Source organism: Taudactylus pleione, unplaced genomic scaffold (assembly GCF_031769625.1).
Source record: "Taudactylus pleione unplaced genomic scaffold, aTauple2 ptg000770l, whole genome shotgun sequence".
In the NCBI taxonomy this organism is placed as follows: Eukaryota; Metazoa; Chordata; class Amphibia; order Anura; family Myobatrachidae; genus Taudactylus; species Taudactylus pleione.
This window is the reverse complement of record NW_028285172.1, coordinates 81929-99661: the sequence shown is the minus strand read 5'-3', so window position 1 is coordinate 99661 and position 17733 is coordinate 81929. Positions and strand designations below refer to the sequence as shown.

Below are 17733 nucleotides of genomic sequence, written 5' to 3'. Positions count from 1 at the left end.
TGGCAGCAGTTGGGGTGACAGTGTAGCTCCCCTATATGATATTTGGCGTGCGCTGCGTCCCGGCCGCTGGAGCCACCACTGCTCAGTAATAAGCTTTTGATATTGATACGGTGATTATCTGGCATCACCCTCTTGCCGCTCACACGCAGCGACTTTGGGTCAGGGGCTGAACCTTGGATTCTGCTGGTATATTAGGATAATTATTCATCCTTCTAAATAGTTGTAAGAATATAATAGTCTATGAACATAATAAGTAAGTTTCAGAGATGGGATTGGAGCTTGTATCTGTGCTTGGGATCAACCCACTACGCCAACAAGATGTTTGCTGATGAGCCTTTGAAAGCTTTAATTTATTATTATTATTATTATTATTTATTTTTATAATGTTTATTTTTAATAAGATGTCTTCAAATGGAGATGGTCAAAATGTATTGATCCCTTGAATAATATAGAAATGTAGAATCTGCAGGATTATTATATATTTGGGGATTGTAAATAGCTTTTTGCTAAAGATCTTAAAACCTAGCGTTCCTGATAGGAATTGAACCCATGACGCTTTGTACATTGAAGGGTTGGTTTAGTCTATTAGGCTACCGGAATATAGCCAACAGCATGGGCTTATTCTACATCTATCTATTTTACACTTTGCTTTTAGCTGAATAAAGTTTAAGATATGGAGCTTCTGATGGTAACACTGAACCCAGGACGCTCTGCACACTGAGAAGTTGGAACATAGCCAATAGCAGGGGATTATTTTAGATATATTTGTACTTCACCCTGTTTCCAATTAATGTATTTTTGTTTTCAATGTAATGAAACAAACATTTATGTATAAATATATATGTGTGTGTGTGTGTATATATGTATATATATTATACCAAATATATTATACCAAATTCCAATAAGGAGGCACTCACAGACTGGGTAGGGGTGGACAAAATCTAATGCTTTAGTGCATCGACGTTTCGGCGTCCATTCCCCATCATCCTGACGACGGGGAATGGACCCCGAAACGTCAATGCACTAATGCAGTAAAGCATTACATTTTTTCCATGCCTATCCAGTCTGTGAGTGCCTCCTTATTGGAATTTGGTATATGAAGGGGATCCTATGCCCCAGGGTGAGTACCACAGCAAGGTATTATTTGCTCATAGTGGAGGAGTGCCGGTAATACGGATTATTTTTTTTTAAATATATATATATATATATATATATATATATATATATATATTATATTTTATAATACACACACACACAGTCAGGTGCATAAATATTGGGACATTGACAGAATTCTCATATTTTGGCCTCTAGTCACCACCACAATTGCTTTGAAATGAAACAAACAAGATGTGCTTTACCTGCAGACTTTCAGATTTAATTTGAGGGTAATTACATCCAAATCAGGTGAACGGTGTAGGAATTACAGCGGTTTCTATATGTGCCTCCCACTTTTTAATGAGCCAAAAGTAATGGGACAAACTAAACAATCCTAAATCTAACTTTCACTTTTTAATACTTTGTTGCAAATCCTTTGCAGGCAATTACAGCCTGAAGACTGGAACGCATAGACATCACCAGACACTGGGTTTCATCCCTGGTGTTGCTCTGCCAGGCCTCTACTGCAAATGTCTTCAGTTCCTGCTTGTTCTTGGGGCATTTTCCCTTCAGTTTTGTCTTCATCAAGTGAAATCCATGCTCAATCGGATTCAGGTCAGGGGACTGACTTGGCCATTGCATAACATTCCACTTTTTAGCCTTAAAAAAACTCTTTGGTTGCTTTTGCTGTATGCTTCGGGTCATTGTCCATCTCCACTGTGAAGCGCCGTCCAATGAGTTCTGAAGCATTTGACTGAATATGAGCATATAATATTGCCTGAAACACTTCAGAATTCATTCTGCTGCTTTTGTCAGCAGTCACATCATCAAAAAATACAAGGGAACCAGTTCCATTGGCAGCCATACATGCCCACGCCATGACACTACCACCGCCATGCTTCACTGATGAGGTGGTATGTTTTGGATCATGAGCAGTTCCTTTCCTTCTCCATACTCTTCTCTTCCCATCACTCTGGTACAAGTTGATCTTTGTCTCATCTGTCCATAGGATGTTGTTCCAGAACTGTAATGGCTTTTTAGATGTTGTTTGGCAAACTCTAATCTGGTCTTCCTGTTTTTGTGGCTCACCAATGGTTTACATCTTGTGGTGAACCCTCTATATTCACTCTTGTGAAGTCTTCTCTTGATTGTTGACTTTGACACATATACACCTACCTCCTGGAGAGTGTTCTTGATTTGGCCAACTGTTGTGAAGGGGTTTTTCTTCACCAGGGAAATAATTCTTCTGTCATCCACCACAGTTGATTTCCGTGGTCTTCCGGGTCTTTTGGTGTTGCTGAGCTCTCTTGTGCGTTCTTTCTTTTTAAGAATGTTCCAAACAGTTGATTTGGCCACACCTAATGTTTTTGCTATCTCTCTGATGGGTTTGCTTTGATTTCTCAGCCTAATGATGGCTTCACTGATAGTGACAGCTCTTTGGATCTCATATAGAGAGTTGACAACAACTGATTCCAAATGCAAATGTCACACCTAGAATCAACTCCAGACCTTTTACCTGCTTAATTGATAATGAAATAACGAGGGAATAGCCCACACCTGTCCATGAATAGCTTTTGAGTTGATAGCCCCATTACTGTTGGCCCCTTAAAGTGGGAGGCACATATAGAAACCGTTGTAATTCCTACACCGATCACCTGATTTGGATGTAATTACCCTCAAATTAAATCTGAAAGTCTGCAGGTAAAGCACATCTTGTTTGTTTCATTTCAAAGCCATTGTGGTGGTGACTAGAGGCCAAAATATGAAAATTCTGTCAATGTCCCAATATTTATGCACCTGACTGTATATATTCTCTACATGAAGATCTTATAAGTATTTGACAATTATCTGGTGAACCCCTATTTTAGAATTGTAAAATCTTTGTATTTGATATGTATGTATATAGGTGTTTTCTTGTCACACATGTTATCCATTACGTGATTATGGTGCTACATTTTGATTGGACGCTCTAGACATATATAGAGAGAGAGAATGCACCCGGCCAGCGCACGCCTGATCCCTGTGAGGAAGCCGCTGTTAGGGCTGCTCCTGCATGTGGCCCTTTCTGTGGAATAACTTGCTGAGCATTTGTCCGGTGTCCATACTCCCCTTTATACATTAGGCCGATCCTTGCTGATTGCTGCCTGTGTAACCTGCCGCCTCCTGGGCACCGCTCTCCCTCCCCTGCATCACAGGAGAAGGACTAAGACTCAGAGCTACTGCCCACATATGGGTGAGGACACCTACTGAACACTGGCAGATATGGCCTAGGGTCTGCGAGGCTGCAGCCCCTCCAGTAATATCCACCACCTCAGTGCAGTCTGTAACTGGCTACACTGTGTGACTGGAGGTGGTTTCTTATTGGAAGTGTCACCTGCCAGTCACATACACAACAGGCAGTCCCACGGGGAGGTGTCTCCTCCCCCTCTGATCAGGTGTCTCCTCCCCCTCTGATCAGGTGTCTCCTCCCCCTCTCTGATCAGGTGTCTCCTCCCCCTCTCTGATCAGGTGTCTCCTCCCCCTCTCTGATCAGGTGTCTCCTCCCCCTCTCTGATCAGGTGTCTCCTCCCCCTCTCTGATCAGGTGTCTCCTCTCCCCCTCTGATCAGGTGTCTCCTCCCCCTCTCTGATCAGGTGTCTCCTCCCCCTCTGATCAGGTGTCTCCTCCCCCCTCTCTGATCAGGTGTCTCCTCCCCCTCTCTGATCAGGTGTCTCCTCCCCCCTCTCTGATCAGGTGTCTCCTCCCCCCTCTCTGATCAGGTGTCTCCTCCCCCCTCTCTGATCAGGTGTCTCCTCCCCCCTCTCTGATCAGGTGTCTCCTCCACCCTCTCTGATCAGGTGTCTCCTCCCCCCTCTCTGATCAGGTGTCTCCTCCCCCCTCTCTGATCAGGTGTCTCCTCCCCCCTCTCTGATCAGGTGTCTCCTCCCCCCTCTCTGATCAGGTGTCTCCTCCCCCTTCTCTGATCAGGTGTCTCCTCCCCCTGGCACTGCCAGTCCGGGCTTATATTAGCAGCCTTTCCACCAGCCCTGACCGGCTCCTAGGGGCTGCAGACAATTCAGCCCTTTGGATGCCGGTGGCATGTACATGCCCGGCTCCCCGCCACTAGTGCGCATGCGCTGGTCCTGGTGCCTGACAGATCGATTGCGCAGGCGTCGGGATGCGGCCAGGAGGAGCGGGTAACCAGGGTAAGTGATTCCAGGTTAGACCAGCGCTGGCAGCGAAGGGTGTTACCGTAAAGACGTTGAAGTGCGCTGTAACCTAAGGGACCGGGCATCTGAGTACAGAACTCTCTATATTGGAATCAGATTGACGCAGACTATTTTGTTCGGCAGACTGGACAGGTGCCTAATGCAGTGATATACGGTATATTAAGGCTTTTTACATATGTAACATGTGAATAATTTATATATACAGTATATATTTTTTATGTTTTTGATTTTATATGCATAATTTAAATGAATTTGATACAGAATATAGCGCTCTTTATACTAAATACCTTTCTTCTATATAACTGTGGTGTTACTTAGTCACTATATAGGAGCTGCTTAGACCTAAAGGGGTTCTTCAGTTTAATAATAATTATTTATATATACTCTTGCGCCTGAATTTTTTGTTATCTATATAGTTCCTTCCTTTTCTTTCCGTCTGTCGTTTGCAGGAATAGCGCAGCACACAAAATGGCCGCCATTAGCGATGTTCCCGATGGAGCTCTGGTAGAAATCCTGTCCTCGGTCCCTGCCCGGGATCTGATCCTCCTCTGTCGTCTGGTCTGTACCCAATGGCGAGATATTATAGACTCGCACTCTCTATGGAAGACAAAATGCCAGCGCGATGGGTTTCTTCCCAAGCATTGCAGGAGGAATCCGCCCGACTGGCGAATGTTCTACTTCCTCAACGTCATGAAAAGAAACTTACTGAAAAACCCGTGTGCTGAAGGTGAGCGCCCTCGTCACGCACAGGTCTCTCCATGTCCTGTCTGTACCTCCAATGTCCTGTGTCTGTACCTCCAATGTCCTGTGTCTGTGCCTCCAATGTCCTGTGTCTGTACCTCCAATGTCCTGTGTCTGTACCTCCAATCCTTTACTGTTTACCTTGTCATTGGAATTCTGGGGGATGGAGGCTTGAAATGCTCCTCCCACTCTATACCGATTGGTTGTCTGATGGAGCTGCCTTTATAGTTATTGTGGGCGGGTCCCAGCGCCCGTGGCACTCTGAATGGGTTAACCCTCGTGCCGTGGCGACCTCTTTAAATGGATCAATCAGACGCCAATTTTATATGTATCACCAGCATCATGTATTTAAATAAAATGTGTGTTTTATGTTATGTGATTAGCAGTGTGTTACCTCCAGTGCGCTGCACCGGTCTGCAAGGAGACGTAGTCCAGGGCTGTGTGCCGCCCGCTGGGGGACTAGGAGCTTCGCAGTGGGCGGAGTCACTGGGCGCTCTTTCACACTCCTCTGGTCTGTTCTTTGTCCCGTCTTGTTTTGTTTTTGTATGAATGGAGCTTTTATTCTCTCCTTTATCATACGCTGTCATCTGTGCTCTTATGTGCTGTATATGTGATCCCGTGATGTGAGGTACAGTGACACGGAAGATGTGCACATGTGATCCCCTGATGTGAGGTACAGTGACGCGGCAGATGTGTATATGTGATCCCCTGATGTGAGGTACAGTGACGCGGCAGATGTGTATATGTGATCCCGTGATGTGAGGTACAGTGACACGGCAGATGTGCACATGTGATCCCCTGATGTGAGGTACAGTGACGCGGCAGATGTGTATATGTGATCCCCTGATGTGAGGTACAGTGACGCGGCAGATGTGTATATGTGATCCCGTGATGTGAGGTACAGTGACACGGCAGATGTGCACATGTGATCCCCTGATGTGAGGTACAGTGACGCGGCAGATGTGTATATGTGATCCCCTGATGTGAGGTACAGTGACGCGGCAGATGTGTATATGTGATCCCGTGATGTGAGGTACAGTGACGCGGCAGATGTGTACATGTGATCCCCTGATGTGAGGTACAGTGACGCGGCAGATGTGTATATGTGATCCCCTGATGTGAGGTACAGTGACGCGGCAGATGTGTATATGTGATCCCGTGATGTGAGGTACAGTGACGCGGCAGATGTGTATATGTGATCCCGTGATGTGAGGTACAGTGACACGGCAGATGTGCACATGTGATCCCCTGATGTGAGGTACAGTGACGCGGCAGATGTGTATATGTGATCCCCTGATGTGAGGTACAGTGACGCGGCAGATGTGTATATGTGATCCCGTGATGTGAGGTACAGTGACGCGGCAGATGTGTACATGTGATCCCCTGATGTGAGGTACAGTGACGCGGCAGATGTGTATATGTGATACCATGATGTGACGACGTGCGAGGCTTCACACTTGTGCAGATAGGAGACATCAGTGTTTTTGGTTTAAAGATGGTGCCAAAAAGTTTGCGGATATCCTACAGGTTATTATATATGAGCATTATTAGGATCACAAGCAACTAAACCTCAGAAAATATGCACAAACAATGTTCTACACCATCTTGTTGCCCCCGAATTAATGCTAAAATCTATAAGTTGTCTGATGTACAGAATTTAATGCTGACAATGCAAAAACCTGGGAATACCGGCAGCGTTCCTGGTGATTAATCCGGTGCCGTTATGGGTTTACCAGTGAGTACGGGGTGGATTCTATGGCTCAGCCAGGTTGATTTTTACCTTTTTAAACTAACTGCTGCTTTAGATCTAGTGACCACCTCACCGTAATCGCGCCAGATCCCACGAATCGCCGGCTGTTACAGTATTAATTTCATTCCTGCAGAATTTGCTGAATGTCCATGATGAGAACTCTGTGGTATTGTCCATAGTAACCAATCTCTGTCTGGTTGCTCTGAGAAACTCCCACATTTTCCCTTCTGGATCTGTGGCTCCTGATTATCTCCCCCCCCCCCCATGTTTTATTTTGCTACAGATGACTTTAACTTCTGGCATAAAAATGAAGATTTAGGAGATGGATGGAAAGTGGAGAATCTTCCCGGAGACCACGGACAAAGCTTCCCGGAGGACAGGATAAAGAAATACTTTGTTACCTCTTATGGGTATGTGTGTGTAACTCATGTGTTACCTCTTATGGGTATGTGTGTGTAACTCATGTGTTACCTCTTATGGGTATGTGTGTGTAACTCATGTGTTACCTCTTATGGGTATGTGTGTGTAACTCATGTGTTACCTTTTATGGGTACGTGTGTGTAACTCATGTGTTACCTCTTATGGGTACGTGTGTGTAACTCATGTGTTACCTCTTATGGATACGTGTGTGTAACTCATGTGTTACCTCTTATGGGTACGTGTGTGTAACTCATGTGTTACCTCTTATGGGTATGTGTGTGTAACTCATGTGTTACCTCTTATGGGTACGTGTGTGTAACTCATGTGTTACCTCTTATGGGTACGTGTGTGTAACTCATGTGTTACCTCTTATGGGTATGTGTGTGTAACTCATGTGTTACCTCTTATGGGTATGTGTGTGTAACTCATGTGTTACCTTTTATGGGTACGTGTGTGTAACTCATGTGTTACCTCTTATGGGTACGTGTGTGTAACTCATGTGTTACCTCTTATGGGTACGTGTGTGTAACTCATGTGTTACCTCTTATGGGTACGTGTGTGTAACTCATGTGTTACCTCTTATGGGTACGTGTGTGTAACTCATGTGTTACCTCTTATGGGTACGTGTGTGTAACTCATGTGTTACCTCTTATGGGTACGTGTGTGTAACTCATGTGTTACCTTTTATGGGTACGTGTGTGTAACTCATGTGTTACCTTTTATGGGTACGTGTGTGTAACTAATCCGGTGCCGTTATGGGTTTACCAGTGAGTACGGGGTGGATTCTATGGCTCAGCCAGGTTGATTTTTACCTTTTTAAACTAACTGCTGCTTTAGATCAGCATTACTATAAATTAAACTATTAAATGTGTAAATGCAGTGTTATATAAACCAATGCAATTCTGAGACCTAAATTATGTACTCAAGAACACAAAGACAGAATGTTTTAATTTAATATGACAAAGTCACAATAGGTGTTAAATTGAAGATGTGATAATGGTTTGACATCTATAAATGCATAACAATTTCTTAAAATAAAAAGGGTAATCAGAAGAACTGTACGGTCCCCTATGGGAGACTCAACCTGTAATACAATATTGCTCTCATTAATATAAGGAATATATACTAATACAATATTGCTCTCATTAATATAAGGAATATATACTAAGACAATATTGCTCTCATTAATATAAGGAATATATACTAATACAGTATTGCTCTCATTAATATAAGGAATATATACTAAGACAGTATTGCTCTCATTAGTATAAGGAATATATACTAATACAGTATTGCTCTGATTAATATAAGGAATATATACTAATACAGTATTGCTCTGATTAATATAAGGAATATATACTAAGACAATATTGCTCTCATTAATATAAGGAATATATACTAATACAGTATTGCTCATTAATATAAGGAATATATACTAATACAGTATTGCTCTCATTAATATAAGGAATATATACTAAGACAATATTGCTCTCATTAATATAAGGAATATATACTAATACAGTATTACTCTCATTAATATAAGGAATATATACTAATACAGTATTGCTCATTAATATAAGGAATATATACTAATACAGTATTGCTCTGATTAATATAAGGAATATATACTAATACAGTATTGCTCTGATTAATATAAGGAATATATACTAATACAGTATTGCTCTGATTAATATAAGGAATATATACTAATACAGTATTGCTCTGATTAATATAAGGAATATATACTAATACAGTATTGCTCTCATTAATATAAGGAATATATACTAATACAGTATTGCTCTGATTAATATAAGGAATATATACTAAGACAATATTGCTCTCATTAATATAAGGAATATATACTAATACAGTATTGCTCTCATTAATATAAGGAATATATACTAATACAGTATTGCTCTCATTAATATAAGGAATATATACTAATACAATATTGCTCTCATTAATATAAGGAATATATACTAATACAGTATTGCTCATTAATATAAGGAATATATACTAATACAGTATTGCTCTGATTAATATAAGGAATATATACTAATACAGTATTGCTCTGATTAATATAAGGAATATATACTAATACAGTATTGCTCTGATTAATATAAGGAATATATACTAAGACAGTATTGCTCTCATTAGTATAAGGAATATATACTAATACAGTATTGCTCTGATTAATATAAGGAATATATACTAATACAGTATTGCTCTGATTAATATAAGGAATATATACTAAGACAATATTGCTCTCATTAATATAAGGAATATATACTAATACAGTATTGCTCATTAATATAAGGAATATATACTAATACAGTATTGCTCTGATTAATATAAGGAATATATACTAATACAGTATTGCTCTCATTAATATAAGGAATATATACTAAGACAATATTGCTCTCATTAATATAAGGAATATATACTAAGACAATATTGCTCTCATTAATATAAGGAATATATACTAATACAGTATTGCTCTCATTAATATAAGGAATATATACTAATACAGTATTGCTCATTAATATAAGGAATATATACTAATACAGTATTGCTCTGATTAATATAAGGAATATATACTAATACAGTATTGCTCTGATTAATATAAGGAATATATACTAATACAGTATTGCTCTGATTAATATAAGGAATATATACTAATACAGTATTGCTCTGATTAATATAAGGAATATATACTAATACAGTATTGCTCTGATTAATATAAGGAATATATACTAAGACAATATTGCTCTGATTAATATAAGGAATATATACTAAGACAATATTGCTCATTAATATAAGGAATATATACTAATACAGTATTGCTCTGATTAATATAAGGAATATATACTAATACAGTATTGCTCTCATTAATATAAGGAATATATACTAATACAGTATTGCTCTGATTAATATAAGGAATATATACTAAGACAATATTGCTCTCATTAATATAAGGAATATATACTAAGACAATATTGCTCTGATTAATATAAGGAATATATACTAATACAGTATTGCTCTGATTAATATAAGGAATATATACTAATACAGTATTGCTCATTAATATAAGGAATATATACTAATACAGTATTGCTCTGATTAATATAAGGAATATATACTAATACAGTATTGCTCTGATTAATATAAGGAATATATACTAATACAGTATTGCTCTGATTAATATAAGGAATATATACTAATACAGTATTGCTCTGATTAATATAAGGAATATATACTAAGACAATATTGCTCTCATTAATATAAGGAATATATACTAATACAGTATTGCTCTGATTAATATAAGGAATATATACTAATACAGTATTGCTCTGATTAATATAAGGAATATATACTAATACAATATTGCTCTCATTAATATAAGGAATATATACTAATACAGTATTGCTCTGATTAATATAAGGAATATATACTAATACAATATTGCTCTCATTAATATAAGGAATATATACTAATACAGTATTGCTCTGATTAATATAAGGAATATATACTAATACAGTATTGCTCTGATTAATATAAGGAATATATACTACAGGTTGAGTCTCCCATATCCAAAATGCTTGGGACCAGGGGTATTTTGGATATCGGAATATTCCGTATTTTGGAATATTTGCATACCATAATGATTTATCTTGGGTATGGGACCCAAATCTAAACACAGAATGCATTTATGTTCTATATGCACCTCGTACACACAGCTTGCAGGTCATGTTATATAATATTTTTAATAATTTAGAGCATCAAAAAAAGTTTGAAACATAAATGAATTTCATGTATGTACACATATACACCTTATACACACAGCCTGAAGGTCATTTTATACTTTATTTTAATGATTTTGTGCTTTAAAAAAGCTTGTGTACATTGAACCATCAGAAAGCAAAGGTTTCACTTTCTCAGTCATACTAAAAATATTCCGTAATTCGGAATATTCCGTATTTCGGAATATTTGGATATGGGAGACTCAACCTGTAATACAATATTGCTCTCATTAATATAAGAAATATATACTAAGACAATATTGCTCTGATTGATTGTCTTAGTATATATTCCTTGTATTAAAGTATTTGGAGCAGCTTCAGTTGGCACAAATGCTGAGAGTAGGCACTACGGAGGCCAATCCTGGGATCGGGAGCAGCGAGCGCAGGTTATTTTTGCGCTGTTTACGTTTCTTTCTTTAATGCCGGGCAGCACTGAGCACCTGCAGCACTCGCTCAGACGTTGCCTGGCCCCCTGCTGTACGCAGAACGTGACATCAGAGGTAACGCTGCGCAGCCCCAGCCCGCCCCTTCAGGCACGCCCTGTCCGCCTCATTGAACAACTCAATCCCGGGAATCCCAGGATCGAGCATTTATCAATCCCGAATTCCGGGTTTTCAAAAAGAATCCCTGGGATTGGTCTCCCTAGTAGGCTCAAACCATTATTACCAATGTACCGTAATAAAACATCCTCCGCTTAATGGCGTAAGCGCTGAAGTTGTTGGTCTATGGTGAATACTGCGTAATATGATGGCGCTATACATATATATGATGATCGTTGTGTGCAGCTTTGCATTAATAACTATGTAATTGCTGTTTTATTAGGATTATTTCTGCAGTTTGCGCATCTGTTCATCCTCATTCACAATCACAAATACGCTCCGTAACATGTTTAATAGCTGATATTATTTATATTGTTTTCAGGTGCTGCATAAAATCGCAGCTCATTGTCCTGCGGGAGGAAGGCTACGGTGACGCAATGATGGATGTTATGCAGCCGGCTATAGTCATCAAGGACTGGCAAGTGTTTGCCATAGTAATATCAGCGGTTGCTAAGGGAGTGTGCGCCCATTGGCACTGCCAGCAGTAGGCATGGGTGGGATGAGCGTTTATAATGCATTCTGCTGAGGGTTCTTGTTTTGTCCCCCCAGGTACGCAGCTAGACAGGACTGCGGCTGTAAATACACCGTACTTGTACAACTCTTGTCTAAAGATCATACTGTTATAGAAGAGTTCCAGCCAGAGCCGATCTATATACCGCAATGGAGTAAGGCCAAGTGGTCCCAGGTATCCCCCCCTCTATTCCTATGACCATGTGCTGCCATAACCCAGAATACATCACGTTACTGCGCAGCAAACTGCGGCTGATGCCGGAGAGCGACAGAAATAAGCGCCTCTGCCTGGGTGGGTGAAGGCGAATGGGGACCAGGGAACACAGACGATCTATGTAGTAATGCTGGACGTGTAGAAGCCAATTATTCCAAGTTGTTTGAGGGTGTAAAACCCACTGAATGGGGGATTGTAGGAGAGCACAGACCGTGAGACAATATTACAGATACTGTAGGTAAGCCAGGACATGCCGCTTTGCCCATATGTGATGTAGAAAGGAATAATGTGGTTGGCCAGCGAGAATTGGGAACAGTAACGCGGCACATACTGTAGGAGGGTAAGTGGTAGCAGCATGTGCCCCCATCGGCTGCATTACACTGTCCTGTGACCCTTGGAGAAGCAGCCAGACAGAAGCCACGTAAACTGCAGCTTCCAGGTACCCGTCTAGATTGTCAGCGAGCGCCCACACTGACCGGGGGCAGCGGTCTCTGCGACTAAGGGACAGTCATGCGCACATGCACTAGGCGGTGGGCACAGAGGATGAATGCTCACTTGTGTAGGGACTGTAGGGATTTGCGTTGCCTTTCCCCATATTCTCTGCCTAGCCTTATGTGTGGTATATTGTGCTCCTTGTGCAGAAAGTGCGATTGCTCATTTGGAAACACCTTGCCGCTTGTGTGGTCGGCTTTAGACCAATGACGCCGTTTCTATATTGATACATGTTCGTTTTACTTTATAATTAATAGGCAATTAAGTTCTTTAGAAGAATTAGTTCGGGTTCCTGACTAATGAAGAAGGCCGTAGATAAAGCAAAAGATACTACTGCACTAGCTCTTAATCGGTACCCCCTCAAATTATAATGAAAGAAACAAATTACCTATTGAAGGAGGGGTGTGCTACCAACTGCCAATGATCCCAACAAAAGAACACAGAAAGCGGTAGTTCAATGGTGCACCAACCGATTTGATAGATTTAAAATATAACTTTTAATAAGTATTATTTAAGAAAGATATTTCCCCTCCGGGAGTAGGTTGACGAAATATTGAAATTGAAAATAAAAATAAATAAATTAAATAAAAATTGTGTTAAAACCAGTGTGTCAGGGATATACTCAGTCTATTGACTATATTGACTAAGCGGAACAAACCCCATATACAGCAAATCTTACACTAATGGAATATTGGAGCTATTGTAGTTATTCCATATAAGCTAATAATCTCCACCAGTGTTGGTTATATACACGGATATGACAGTGTGACTTGAAGTTAGGTGGACAGCTGTTGAAAGCTGCTTATACTGTATCACATATTATGCTGATAATTACCCCCGGCAGTCATATATATATTCACTGCACCCGTGTTCAGCATTTATATTGTTACTATATTATCAAACAATATATCAACAGTGGATCAATATGGGCAGCTTATATAGAGTCAGTTATGTGCTATATTATTAATTACCACTGGCAGTCTAGTGCATTCACTGGAACTGTGTTCAAACATTTAACATACATGGAGGACCGCTACAGCTATGCCGCCGTCAGCGTTCAAAACTGAGTCTATAGTATGGCTCAGAGTTAAATATACAGTTGCTAATAGCTGTTACAGAGTGTCACATAGCACGCTAATAAATACCACCGGCAGTCAGATACAGTCACTGCTGCCGTGGTCAGCGTTGCATATGCGGTCCGCAGTAAAGATTTTTGACCCCTGACACACGCATACCGATGTGCATTTCGCCCGCCTAGAGCTTAATCATGGTAACCATGATTACTATATTATCAAACAATATAAATGCTGAACACGGGTGCAGTGAATATATATATGACTGCCGGGGGTAATTATCAGCATAATATGTGATACAGTATAAGCAGCTTTCAACAGCTGTCCACCTAACTTCAAGTCACACTGTCATATCCGTGTATATAACCAACACTGGTGGAGATTATTAGCTTATATGGAATAACTACAATAGCTCCAATATTCCATTAGTGTAAGATTTGCTGTATATGGGGTTTGTTCCGCTTAGTCAATATAGTCAATAGACTGAGTATATCCCTGACACACTGGTTTTAACACAATTTTTATTTAATTTATTTATTTTTATTTTCAATTTCAATATTTCGTCAACCTACTCCCGGAGGGGAAATATCTTTCTTAAATAATACTTATTAGATTTAAAATATAACTTTTATCAAATCGGGTGGTGCACCATTGAACTACCGCTTTCTGTGTTCTTTTGTAATGAAGAAGGCCGCCTGCGGTTTGCGGGTAGCAGCGAGATTTCGGCGATGTAGAGCTCAGATTTAAAGCTGCAGAAGTTTGTTTTGCCCTTTAAAGGATAAAAATAGCTTCTTCTAAACCGTGATGCTTTGTGGCTGATATCTCTCATACTATCGGTATTGACCATGCAGATAGTAATAGTGAAGACTGGCAGCCGCCTGGCCAGTGACCTGCTGGTGTATGTACAGTTGGAGTAGGCTTGGTTGAGTAGCCCGGTGTGATTGGATACTGCATTACGTGGACTAATCATGTCTGCATTGCATCATCCAATAGTTATCTCTATTACAGAATCATGGCGTTGGTGACAGGGCGCAGCACCTACAGGATCCATAGCCCCCCTGTCTGTAATCTGGTAAATACTGATCTGTCACTTACTGGACTGTGACGAAGGCTTTGTGTTCCCTGTCTTCCAGATGGAGCACACCTTCACCAGCTACGGTCCTGGAGTTCGCTATATACTCTTCCAGCACGGTGGGCAAGACACCCAGTTCTGGGCTGGCTGGTACGGTATAAGAGTCACCAATAGCAGTGTGACCGTGGACCCCGGGAATATCACTGTGTAACTGAGAGGACGCTAAGGCGATTCCAGCTGCATAAAGTTCTGCTGAGCGCGTTCTGATCTCAGAAGAAAGGTGCAGCTGGCTCCGTGTTCCTGACAAAATGGCATCTCCTGCAGGACGCTGTGTATAACAACCAGACTGATCGGATATTATTTCTACCGTGTGACTTTGTGTAATATAATTCTGCTTTACCAGATATGTGGTCTGTACACTGTTGTTAGCATTGTGGTCCCTGCAAAATGCTGCAAATATATTGCACTAATTCTCCCCGTGGTCCTCCTTCTGTTGGGCGCGGCCTTAGGGCATCTGTCAGGCCTGAGCTTGTGCAGATCCCAGCCCCTAACATATAGAAGGCCGGGCTCACTGTTATACCTTCTATTATCATTTACCACCACTGTGCTCACTGTTATACCTTCTATTATCATTTATCACCACTGTGCTCACTGTTATACCTTCTATTATCATTTATCACCACTGTGCTCACTGTTTTACCTTCTATTATCATTTATCACCACTGTGCTCACTGTTACATAAGGGGTGTAAGTGTCTGTATCACCCAGTGCCCTGCCACCCCTGAGATATCCAGGCCCTAATCATCTTTGTCTCAGAGAGTGCGCAATTGTGACTATCTATCCGTTCACTAGTCTGACTGTGCCGTGGACGTACAGTGAGCGCTTCCTCATTAGTCTGAGGGTGACGTGGACGTACAGTGAGCGCTTCCTCATTAGTCTGAGGGTGACATGGACGTACAGTACAGTGAGCGCTTCCTCATTAGTCTGAGGGTGACGTGGACGTACAGTGAGCGCTTCCTCGCTAGTCTGACGGTGACATGGACGTACAGTGAGCGCTTCCTCGCTGGCCATACAGGAACTGAATAATGAAGAAACACTTACAAATAGAGCCCAATGCTTCATTATACAGATTCATGATGATAATAAAAAGCCGACATTAATAATAGACAATATGTGTATAACCGCTCAGCCCAAAGACCGAAAGCTGATAGGAAATGGAACAGACAGGTTGTATCTTCCGATGGCGAGAAATCGGCGCAGCTCCAAAGTCTGACTATTTCCACTAATACACATCTCCGCATCGGGCGTCCCCCTGAGTGATGTCATCGCAGCTCTCCTGTCATTGGCTGGCCGAGCTTCCCAACAAGGTTAATGTGACTTTGAAAACAGAAATTGTTCTTTATTACGTATTGATTCACCTGCATAATTCTAGGCTTGATGGATCATCATCAGTTTATATTTGCATCAATGTCACCATCCTCTCCTGACAATCAACCTGAGAATGACGTCATTATAAGGCTTCTAGATGCCCCCCTTCCCCCTGTGCTAAGATTAGATGCCCCCCTTCCCCCTGTGCTAAGATTAGATGCCCCCCCTTCCCCCTGTGCTAAGATTAGATGCCCCCCCTTCCCCCTGTGCTAAGATTAGATGCCCCCCCTTCCCCCTGTGCTAAGATTAGATGCCCCCCTTCCCCCTGTGCTAAGATTAGATGCCCCCCTTCCCCCTGTGCTAAGATTAGATGCCCCCCCTTCCCCCTGTGGTAAGAGACCGTCACTAGGGAGACCATCAGGTCACATCGTCTGCCCAGATTATATTTTATCATATTTACTGTATATAATGCTCAGGTATATAGGTCAGATAACGTCCTGCCCTGCGTCCAATAACCTTTGTCCTCGCCCCATTGCCTGCCACAGGCCGCACACAATTAGGGTTCCCTGATCACGGGCGGATGCTGTAATAACATGGACGTCCCCTCCTCCACTAATCACTCCTATTTATGTACAATCCCCCTTCTCATGGCGGAATCCCTAATCCGTTACTGATGAGGGACATGTGCTGTCTCCTGGCCTCACAGCTTTTGTTATGTGCAGGGAAAATATTAATGGAAACCATTTGCCAGTCACAGATGTTACCCTCCTGCCCCCTCCCATCTAACCAAACGCCCGATTAGTAATGCAGCCTGGCCCATCTCCGCGCTCGCTATCACTCCATTGGGCCCAGGATAACGCAGTTTAAAAAAAATAAATTCTGAAGTGCAAATGGAAATCTCTCCAGGCTGCAGTCAGGGTGATATAATATGCATTTATAGTATTGTATATGGCAGAATGATAGAGCTTCACACGGGCGGCTTTACACTGTCACACAATGTACAACAAGCCTTTGTCTATGATATAGATGGAGAGAACATTGGAAAGAAATTGCAAGTTGGATAGGAATGCATTACATTACCTATGAGGCATCCTGCGTCATACTGAATAGAGTATAGCTCACTCTCATACATTACCTATGAGGCAGCCTGTATCCTCTGAATATAGTATAGCTCACTCTCATATATTACCTATGAGGCAGCCTGCGTCGTACTGAATAATGTAATATATGAGAGTGAGATATACTATATTCAATTATTCAGTACGACGCAGGCTGCCTCATAGGTAATGTATGAGAGTGAGCTATACTATATTCAGTACGACGCAGGCTGCCTCATAGGTAATGTATGAGAGTGAGCTATACTATACCTATGAGGCATCCTGTGTCCTCC

At 41.3% G+C, this 17733-nt stretch overlaps 1 protein-coding gene across 3 annotated transcripts in view; it reads left to right on the top strand.

Annotated features, from left to right (window-relative positions):
• The window catches only part of FBXO44 (F-box protein 44), a 39240-nt gene extending 21720 nt beyond the window's left edge, over positions 1-17520 (top strand). For all 3 annotated transcript variants that reach the window (XM_088457579.1, XM_088457581.1, XM_088457580.1), the window contains exons 2-6: positions 4754-5031; positions 7079-7205; positions 11937-12032; positions 12164-12299; positions 15037-17520. In XM_088457579.1, coding sequence (XP_088313705.1) covers positions 4773-5031; positions 7079-7205; positions 11937-12032; positions 12164-12299; positions 15037-15186 — 768 coding nt within the window. In that variant the 5' untranslated portion in view covers positions 4754-4772 and the 3' untranslated portion in view covers positions 15187-17520. The remainder of the gene's footprint in view (positions 1-4753; positions 5032-7078; positions 7206-11936; positions 12033-12163; positions 12300-15036) is intronic.
• The last annotated feature ends 213 nt before the right edge of the window (positions 17521-17733 follow it).